The sequence below is a fragment of the Sinocyclocheilus anshuiensis genome, unplaced genomic scaffold, assembly GCF_001515605.1.
Source record: "Sinocyclocheilus anshuiensis isolate Anshui unplaced genomic scaffold, SAMN03320099.WGS_v1.1 scaffold5411, whole genome shotgun sequence".
Lineage (NCBI taxonomy): Eukaryota > Metazoa > Chordata > Actinopteri > Cypriniformes > Cyprinidae > Sinocyclocheilus > Sinocyclocheilus anshuiensis.
The window spans coordinates 50131-61126 of record NW_015554618.1 but is presented as its reverse complement, the minus strand read 5'-3'; the positions used below and the strand labels follow the sequence as shown (position 1 = coordinate 61126).

Sequence of the window (10996 nt, the reverse complement as noted above, 5' to 3'; positions counted from 1 at the left end):
ATGTAATGAGAACAATTGGTTCATCATAACACAACATAATAATCCTTTTTTAAATTTTGTAATTTTAACAGTCAAATATTTAAGGACATGAGTTGCTGAATGAAATGTTAGAAGTAAGAATTGTATACTTGCCCATTTGTACACTATAATGCCAATTACTTTATACTTCAGTGCTGTACTGCATACCTTTAATACTTGCTGATTTTCTTCAGAACATGTTCTTACAGTATCACTGAATTGGCTGTTGACCGTTTTAGATGGTTACTCTTTGTATTTTGTCCACCTCTGCCAAGGCCTCTGTTTATCACATGACAGACAATGAAGTTCTGAACTTAATTTAACACAACAGTTCACAGTCCTTTGTTATGTTTGCTCCTCTTTCAAAAGGTCCATGCAAGCCTCTTTGACCTCTCTGATGAATTCAAATAATGACCCAGCCTCTACAGACAGTTCTAGAGAAAACACTGTCAAATATACATGTTGACTTTTAGGTCAATATCAAAAAAAGAAAGAAAAAAAAAAAGACGGTATCTAGTTTACTTGCTACGCTTCAAAACTCTAGAATCAAGTATTTGATTCCTCTAACCTGACAAACTTTGGCAAGTCTAGTGATTAGTTATTTCTTCCTTAAAGTCAGCCAATCAGATCAGAACTTTCCAATTTGCTATGCAATATGCATCAGACAGTCAAAGACCAGACTGCAGTTTGTTGATGGGTGTGGCATAAGAAGCTGGATTAGTCTCATGCTAACACTTAAGTTTGACATGAGGAGTTTTATGTCCAGGGATTATAGAAACATTGTTTTCTGTGACACTCCTGGAAGAGGCTAAAAATAACCCCCGACCGCTTAAAGGTTCTTGCGTCATACTGGACACTCAGGGACTATCTTTACCTCACACTAGTGTGCGTGCGCATGGACACACACACTCACACTCTCACACAAACACACACACACACACACACACACACATTGTGTGTGTGTGTGTGTGTAAGATGGGAAAAAGCAGCTTGTGAGCAAAAATATATGATTGTCAAATTATCTTATGGAACAAGTTTAGCATTACTACCAAAATGCGCATGACAATCGCATTCGATTAATCGTGCAGACCTAATCTCTAGAACCCGAAACTTTCCCACACTGCTGATTTAAAACTAGCAGGTGGGTCTTAAAGCTCTTGTGTGCCATCTGAACTCGCCATTCTTGTTTTGGGTTGGTGTGTAGATCATCTCTTCTTCTGTTCTTTCTTGTCATGGCAGTTAGCATTGCATTACAGCACTCGCCTCCTTCAGATTGATCGCCTGTGACTGACTGTATTTGTCGTCTCACTGCATGAACCGAACCATGACGTCCGTGCGTGACGGTTCAGGACGGATACATGTACCGTTACACTCCTAATACATACAGGCATACAAATGTTCATGAATTGCATTAGCATTGTGCAAAATTCAAAATTTGAGAATCTCTGTTTTGATTTATGAGTTGGAATTCTAATTAAATTTGCAACATCCCACCAGAAGTTGAATTAGAATGATGGAAATAAGAATGTATTGAATTGCAATTCAAATAACTTACCTATCTGTTTTTATTTCTGTCTATGAAGGTCAATGAAACTTCAGACTTCAAGGCTTTAAAAACAATGCAAATTTGTCTTGACAAACTGTAATTTTCTAGAAAAAAAAAAATAAAAAAAAAAAAATATTAGTGCATGATTACACAATTTAATTAGAATTTAAAAGGCGTTCTAATTTAATTCCTTGAATGATGCCCACCTCATAATTTTAATGTTAGGTGTGATTAATCACAGACACGTTCAATCAATTATTATTTTGATTCACAGCTCTAGTCCCAATAACACTTGCAAATACCTACAAATACAGGTGCATCTCAATAAATTAGAATGTCATGGAAAAGTTCATTTATATAAGTAATTCAACTCAAATTGTGAAACTCGTAAGTATATATATATATATATATATATATATATATATATATATATATATATTATTATTCAAGTAGAAATCAAACTTGACTGACTGCTTCACTTGCACTTTAAAATTTGACATTTCACATTTTTGGGTGAACTATCCCTTTAAGATGTATCCTGTCTTGTTGTCTGCCTTATAAATATGATTTAGCTCTCAGTCTTTATAATTGGCCACATTTACTGCACATCGACTCAATTTTTCATTATGTTTAATTTATTTAATTTCACTTCATCAGTTCTCTTGTCAAGCTTTAAACAGGAATACTCAGCCTTTGATGGATCTTGTTTGGTTGTCTTTAAAGAGAGGACAATCTTTAACTATTCATTACTTTAATGTTACGTCAGTCCTGTATGGCATATATGTTTTATGGTAATTAAATGGGTCCTGAGACAGATCTCATTTATTGCTTTCTGATGATTAGATTTCAGCATAGGGTCTATGAGATTCGGATGACACTGATGTGCAACTGTGATTTAATTTATTTATTTAGACAATATGTACGGAGCTTATTAAAAATAGACATTGTGCATCATCCATTGGAACTGCAAATGCTATTTCAGGGTGGTTTTAACTCTGTGTGTGTGATAAATGTGACATCTCTGATTTAACTGATTGTTGGAGAGCTGAAGGGCTAAAGGTTTCACATGACCTTGATTCATTATATTTGTATAGGATCTATCATGTATCTATAGATCAGACAGCTTTTTATTTGGCCATTATTGCTGAAACTAAATTATAATAGCAGATATATTGTGTTTTCTGTAATGCATTATGATAACACAATGTTCAACCCTCCTCAGTAGTGACCTCACAAAAATCAAGCATCTTGCAGTTTCTCTGCACCAGGGCTGACGAAATGTGCACAAATGGCTGAGCGGGGATTGTTTGTGTTTGTGTGTGTGAGATACAGATCCCCTGATCAGCTGGCATATGTATGACATGTGCCTGTTTCTTTTGCGAGCCTTTGATTCACGTCTCGGCTGCTTCTAAAAATAACAGCAAGCAGAGCGGGACAGCGGCCTGTCTCTGGAGAGAGAGAGAAAGAGAGAGACAGGACATGGGCAGTCCTCCTCTCTTTTTCTTTCTCTCTCCAGTCATTTTGTTCAGCAGCACAGTCGCACCTCAGAGCAGCTGCTAACACACACGCACACACACACACACACACACACACACACACTCACACACATACAGAGTCTGCAGCAAATATAGTGGAACTCGCAATGAAACCGTGGACAGAGTGAGAAAAATCCACACAGAGAGAGGGAAAGAAACAGCTAGACTGAAATAGAACAAAACAGACGCAAAAAGGGAACTTACAGTACATTTCCAGGCAGAAGTACAGAAGAAGACGTCTACTGGACAGGATTCAGAATCAGCACGTGAAAGAGACACGTTCACAGCGGCCAGATGCCTGTATTCAAGGTACACCTGCTTTACTGCTAATGGGATCAGAACTGAGCTTTTACACCTCATATGACACAGTTTGTGTGTGTGTGTCCGGGAAGATGGGAATAGATGTTTCTAAAGCTGCACGGTTTACCTTGCTGTTTTATCAGGTTTATTTTATTAAACATGGAGCTGACATTTATGTTGCAGTTTAATTTAATATCACAACAGATTTCAGTAAAGATTACATTTTATATTTTAAAGTTTTTTTCTAAATTTCTACATTTTTGGAATACATATTTTATGTTTACTTCTAAAAAATAAGCTTCATGTATATGGAAAATATACATATATTTTGGATTTATTTCCTTTTTTAGGAAGCAATATTTTATGAATTTTATGATGAGTGACGAACACTATATTATGAAATGTTTAACATGCTCATATTTTATGTAAAATTTATGTCTGTTTGAGTGTGTGTGTGTGTGTTTTATTGGTTATAAATGGCACTTGCTGAGATAAGCAAGTGGTTAATTGTTAAATAAAGTTTCTTGCACTCATTTTCACATAGAGCAAAACATACACAGAGAGAGGTGACTTACGTGATGATAGATTGCTTTATGAGGTTTATATGACTGACATTTCCCACAAAGCTCACGGAGGCGAGGTAAACCGTGACTGTACGAGACAGACATGAATGTCAGTCTGCAGAGGAAATGTCCTTTCAAGAAGTTTATGATGTGCACATACTTGAAGACGATTTCTCAACTTGTTAGTTTTGAACACTTCCTGACGTAGTTGTTGCAGTATTTAAGAAGTTTTGTTTTAAAAAACCTGAAATTAAAATATCAGAAATATGACTTTTTACAATTCAATAGTTCAGATAGTTTACCCACAAAATCTGTCATCATTTATGCACCTTCATCAGTCCGAACCTCTTTTTGACGTATTCTGTGAAACACAAAAGGAGAAATTTAGTGTTCATACTGCTCTTTTCCATACAAAGACAGGGCTATAAAAGTAGTCCATATGACAGGTGTGCTATATTTGAAACCATTCAGTAGCTGTTGTGTGAGTAATAAACCCATATTTAAGTTCCTGAAAATATTCCGTCATTGCTTGCGCATATTCAAATATGCCGTGCCAAGACATGTTATGCCAGGTTTCCCGTCAATGATAAGACACATTCAATCAATGTCAGCGAGGTCAAATATGGCATGATGTGTACGTTGCAATAGGACACACTGAGACACAATGACATATTAGATGTAAGAGCTGCTTGTGTAACACTGAGGCGTTTCATAGAGAAAAAAAGGGGGATGAGGGGAGGGAGGAAACTTTGGACCTCAATGTTAACAACTCTCAAACATCTCAGACACCAGTGTTGTGCATCATTCAGAACTGAATTTAAAATTCTATTTTCCAGAATTTGAATTAATGTTTGATTTAAGGCATTTTAGGTGATAGATAGATAGATAGATAGATGTCTCAAGAATTGATGAAAAATTCCACTAATAAGTCCACTGGAATGGAGGAATCAAACATGTCCATTGGCAAGCGTGGCCCCGTGTTTATGATCAGTCTACATTCTTAAAACTAATGTTTTGGCTCAACAACAAAAAAATAATTAACAGCAGTTTACATCAATCTTTTTGAGTTATGACAGTTTCGCACATTGAAGTTTTCATTTATACGCTGATGATATGGCGATTTACTCCTCTGCATCAACATTGGATCAGGCTCTGAGTCTTCATTTATACGCTGATGATATGGTGATTTACTCCTCTGCATCAACATTGGATCAGGCTCGGAGTCATCTTCAATCTGATTTTGATGCATTTTCAGCATACACTGAGTGATTTAAAACTTGTTTTAAATGCGGAGAAATCTAAACTTATGATGTTTACAAAAAGAAAGTCTGCACTTTCAAACGCATGCTCAATTATTACTCTTCAAGGTTTGCAGATTGAAGTAGTATCCAAGTATAAATGCTTGGGATTTTTAATTGATGATTCTCTTTCTTTTGGGCCTCATATTCAGTACCTTGTGAGAAAATTAAAGTTGAAACTGGGTCTTGTTTTTTAGAGTCAAGTATTGTCTTTTGCAGCAAGGAAGAGATTGGTAGCAGCTACATTTTTGTCAGTGTTGGATTATTGTGATATCATATACATGCAGGCTCCTAAGAATTGTTTACAGGCGTTGGATTCATTTTATCATGGAGCATTAAGGTTCATCACAAATTCAAAAGCCCTTACTCATCATTGTTTATTGTACTCTTGGGCTGGATGGCCGGCGTTGTCATCCCGTAGACTTAAGCACTTGTACTTATTTATATATTAAATCATTTTAGATTTACTTCCTTCGTATTTACAGCAGAATATCTTTCAAAATGGTGTAAAGAATTATGGGCTTCGCTCACAAGATTATTATCTTTTAAGCATCCCTAAAGTTCGTACTAATATGGGTCAACGGGCATTTAGTTATGCTGATCCATTTGATTGGAATCAACTACAAGATAAGTTATGCTTAAAAGAGTTGGTATCACTAAATTATTTTAAATGTATTTTAGAGGATCTATTTGTAGAGTCACCTGATTGTAAATGTTTTGAGTGATTTGTGTATGTTTCTGTGTATGTAAACGAATGTATTTTGTTTTATGTGTAACTAAATGTGCTGCCTATCTTGGTCAGGGCCCTCTTGTAAATGAGATTTTAAAAAGGTAAAATAAAATTAAGTTGAATTATGTTCACCCAACAAACTACACTCAGTTAGAGAAACTAAATTTGTAACATACAGTAATACAAGTTTTCAAGTTGATTACTATAAACAAATAAATAAAGTCCAATTAATTTTAACATAATTGAGTGTTCAATTATGTTAAAATGAAAAGTGACTATTCAAATGAACAGCTATTAGCATATAAACTTCATGAATTAGAAATATTTGTTACTGGCATTAGTACAATCATCACTCATATAATCGATGTAGTATATATATCTTAATGTCTCCAACCACAAAAACTTGAACATAAAAGAAACTCTTTTAAATGTTAAAGGGGTCATATAATGCTATGTGCAGTTTTACAAGCTGTTTGAAATCAGATGTAGACAAGAATGACTCCTAAGCAACTGAGGTGTTCTGTTGAGCATATGTTCATTTACTCCCGACATCTGAGCCGCTGAAGACGCAGTGGATTATGTTTGTTTTTGAAGGGAATGCGCCCCCCCCCGATCTACATAAATGCGTCTCTGTTTGCGCGAATCATTCGTGATCCAGCTTCACCTACAGAAGAAGTAAGTGTAAGGTTTTTTTTAACGAATCTTTGCAAATCGCCTCTCCTAATAATGTGCTAATTAGCAAGTTTCACGATGAATGCGGCTAAAGTAAACAGTCTCTCTGAGAGCGGCTCGGAAGAGAGGGGCGGGGTCAGCAGAGCTCATTAACATTTAAAGGAAAATGCTACAAATCTGCATGCTCTGAAAAGAGCTGTTTTTGACAGGGTAAAAAATGTGTTTTTTTACACTACCATTGAGAAATTTAACCAAACTATGTTACAGACTTTTCATTAAGACCCTAAAGAATAATATCAACTTGTGGAAAATGGGCATCCTATGACCCATTTAAACATAAATCTTCCCACATGACTTAATTTCAATTTCATTTTTTTTTTCTCCTTATTCAGTGGAACTAGGACTCCACTGCCTACATTCCCAAAGTTATCAAAACAATTTTAAGTTACTACAACTTTTTTTTATTTAATTAGTATTTTTTTAATTTTATTTATTTATTTATTTTTTCTGTATGAATTATTGCCATACCTGTGTCACACGTGTTATTTCTAGAGGATGGCAATTGATTACATTTCATTTTATTGATCATGGAAACTAATAAAATAATCTTGCAAATAATATTTCATTTCACAGAGTGCTCTAATTCACTTCTGTCAGGACCTTTTAAGTCAAAAGTTAATTATAATAGTGTAAATAAATACTATATACAAACTTTAAGTACATTTTTTTATTGGCATGTTTTGCTGAATTTATATTTGGTGGTATGACTCTGTTCTAAATTCCAGTCCTTTTCATGAGCTCCATGAAAAGTTACAACAGGGAAATAGCAGCAGCTTGTAGAGGTAGCCATCCCAATTTAAGAGTGGGAGAGCTGCACAGAAATCCCCCGAGAACAGAGCATGCAACTATGACAACAGATGACATTGTTTAAGTTAGACACAAGTTAAAGGAGGAGCTGGGGAGGAGGTGGGTTGTAAAGCAGTGTGCATTGGAAGCAGCAAAGCAGGCTGACTGAAGTGGTGTTTAAATAAATGTCAAATAAATCGGATCAGCTGATATGGGCTGGGTTTGAATTTTTTTTATTTATATATTTTGTTTTTGTTTTTAAATCAGCTGATAGCAAAGCTTGACTATAAGGCCTGCCTGAACTAACAAAGAATGCTTTATTTAATGTATTTTATATTAATTTACATTTACATGTAGTCATTTAGCAGATGCTTTTATCCAAAGCAACTTACAAATGAGGACAATAGAAGCAATCAAAATCAACAAAAGAGCAATGATATACAAGTGCTATAAAAAGTCTCAGTTAGCTTAACGCAGTACACGTAGCAAGGGTTTTTAAAATAATATAATACATAAAAAGAAAACAATATTCATAGATTAATTTTTTATTTTAAAATATATATTTATTTATAAAATAATTTCAAACCATTGAAGTGGACATTCTGTGGTACTATATGGCAAATTAACACAGAAAATTCAGATTAAATTACTTACAATATTAAGTTGATGTAATGATTAATATTGTTATGTCAACATAACTCATTTAAACAATGTACAACTTAAAAGTTTAAATTAAATAAATCATTTTTAACTTGCAGTCATGCATTTGTTTTGAAGTTGTGGTCACAAGTCCCCTGCATCTCTTTGTGTTTTTGTGTTTATAAAGTGTTTGTGTTTGAGAGAAAAATAAGATAAATAATTGACTTACTGTATATGTCTTACTTGGTAGTTGTAGTTTTTAGTAGCATTTAAATAAGTTTGCGCTTGTTTACCATTCTTGAGTGTCTGCTTTTTGGGCCATTTTGAGCAGCACAAGAGCAGATAGGACTCTCTCTCTCTCTCTATCTCTCTCTCTCTCTCTCTCTCTCTCTCTCTCTCTGTGTGTGTGTGTCTGTGTCCGTGTAGTGGACGTTAATGATTGTGTATTCTGTCATACATGGAAGTCCAGCCAAGTGGCATGATGTCTTGAGTGAGGCTGGGGTGAGTGATCAGCGCTTAATGGTGTGTTTGTAAAAGATACTCTCACACACACACTCACATTCTCTCTCTCTCTCCTTCCACTCATGATGTGTTTATGTGAAGAGGGTGTCGCCCATCTGACCACTAGATTTCTCTCAGCCTTTTTTTCTCTCTTTCACTTCTTGCGATCTCACAGAAGAAACTGGAATCTGCATGCACTGACACACACACATTTACACACACACACATGCAGATGCTCATCAGGTTTTGATTCTTGTGTCTTGGCTGCATGTCCATCCTGACGGTGAGTTTGTGTTGATGGTGCAGTTCACTTCCGTGTGTTTACAAGTGTTTCCGCGAAAGTGCTTGTGTACTGCATATGTGTTTGATGCTGTTGTGTAGAAGCTTACAGGAAGTTAAAAAGTGTCTGAGGAAAAAAAAAAAAATTTCTCAGAGGCTGCTCTTTCATATCTCTAGAGGCATCAACTTTGTCTCAAATAACAATTGAAACTAATGTGTCGCCGTATAGAGCTATAATCTAAATGTGTTGAAAGAATGAGTGTTGAATGAAAAATTAAATGTTTGAGTACGTATCGACATCTCTGACTTCTTTCAGACTTCTCTTAAATCTGAGCATGTTTTGAGACATTAAGAAGAACTTTAAAAGAGACACTATTGTTTTTAGAGACTTTTTTTTTTTTTTTTTAAAGAGAAACATCTAAGATGCAAAACCTCTTTTTAATGTCATTGCTGTCTAAGAGCAACAATTGATACATTAAGGTCGGCTACATTTTCTCGTCTCTGTTGAAGCCCATTGAATAATGGATCATCAGATTTTGCACAATCTTGTGGAGTCCATGCAAGCTTCAGTGCTGCTCTCATTAAAGCAAAAGTCAAATAAACCACACCTTCAAAATATAAAGCCTAATGTATTATATTTGATACGCAAATTTCTAAGGCCTCTAAATTATTAACATGATCAAAAATTTGCTGATAAACCTGTTGCACGCAATCTACTATATGCCTTCTGTCGTCTGATTGTTAGTTTAATTTTTAGCAAGTAAAAGGCCTTTTAGTATAATTGTACAAAGATCCACCTTCAGCTCGTGGCTTGTGTCTTTCTGCCATGAAATATTTACTGATTTTCATAAAGTAAACAAAATAATAACTTTTAGATTGTTAGTAATATTTCAAGATGAAAACTTACTAGACTGAAATGGATTTTTATACTTTTCGGTCATATAAATATCAATACCTGCACCAAATTGCATGTTTTTGCTCAGTTTGGACCTCTGATCAAAACTGAATAAAACCATATTCTCACTATATCACACTATATGAGCTATACAAGCCTTATGTGTCAAATAAGATACTCAATAAAAACACATTTGCAATTTCTTTTCCCTAAAGTTTCGATAAACTGTTCCACTCCTTTGTCTATTGAAGTGCTCCCTTACCAAAAAGTAGTATATTCAAGTTTATTTTATTAAGCATACTTAAGTAAAGTTCAAGTAATGTTTTAAGTATACTTTATGTAGTAAGTATACACATATCAGTGTACTAGTAGTATACTTGTAAGTGTACTATTTCAATACTTCTTGGGATTCAATTGGCCCACTTTCTAGTATATAAAAGTATACTTTTAAGTATACTTTAAGTATAACAGTACTTTGTACACTTTGAGTACACCATCAAAATAACAGGGTATCTGCTTGTAAACAAAAACATTTTATTCTAGCTTCATGCATTCTTTTTTTATAATTGGATTGGGTTAATTGGATTCAGAATGATAATCAAAACATAGATGGAGTCGACCAACACTCCAAAGCTTGACAGACATTATTACCTCTTCATTGGTTGACATTTTATTCCATAACGTTACACAGTTTCGATGCTGTTTTATGTCTGATGATCATGTTAGAATAAATGTGTAAGCATCTGTTGTTTCGGTTTCTTCTTCACTTGTGTTTTTTTTGAAAACACGGATTCTAGGAACACAAGTATAGCTCAAATATATTTAGACGTTTTCTAAGTATAAGTCAAGTATACTTAAATGTCATTTTGAGTATATTTCTGAGAAGTACATAAAGCCCATGTCTGAGAAGAACATACAAAGTAGACTGAAAGTATACTTTCCTATTTTTTTGTTTAAAATAAGTATACTAATATCACACTTGAAGGGCTGTGTGTAAATAAAAAAAAAACTAAACAAAACAAAAAAATCTTGAGAAGTGCATAGCCTACTGTATATTAAAGGGGTCATATGATGCTATTTTACAGATCATTATTTTCTGTATTTGGTGTAACAGAATATGTTGACATGCTTTAATGTTCAAAAAACACATTATTTTTCAAATACTGTACATTAT

At 34.4% G+C, this 10996-nt stretch overlaps 1 protein-coding gene across 1 annotated transcript in view; it reads left to right on the top strand.

Annotated features, from left to right (window-relative positions):
* Positions 1-3092: 3092 nt before the first annotated feature.
* LOC107671536 (regulator of G-protein signaling 3-like) overlaps positions 3093-10996 on the top strand; it is a gene marked incomplete at its 3' end in the record, with an annotated part of 25683 nt that continues 17779 nt past the window's right edge. The window contains exon 1 of the mRNA XM_016464457.1: positions 3093-3408. Coding sequence (XP_016319943.1) covers positions 3394-3408 — 15 coding nt within the window. The remainder of the gene's footprint in view (positions 3409-10996) is intronic.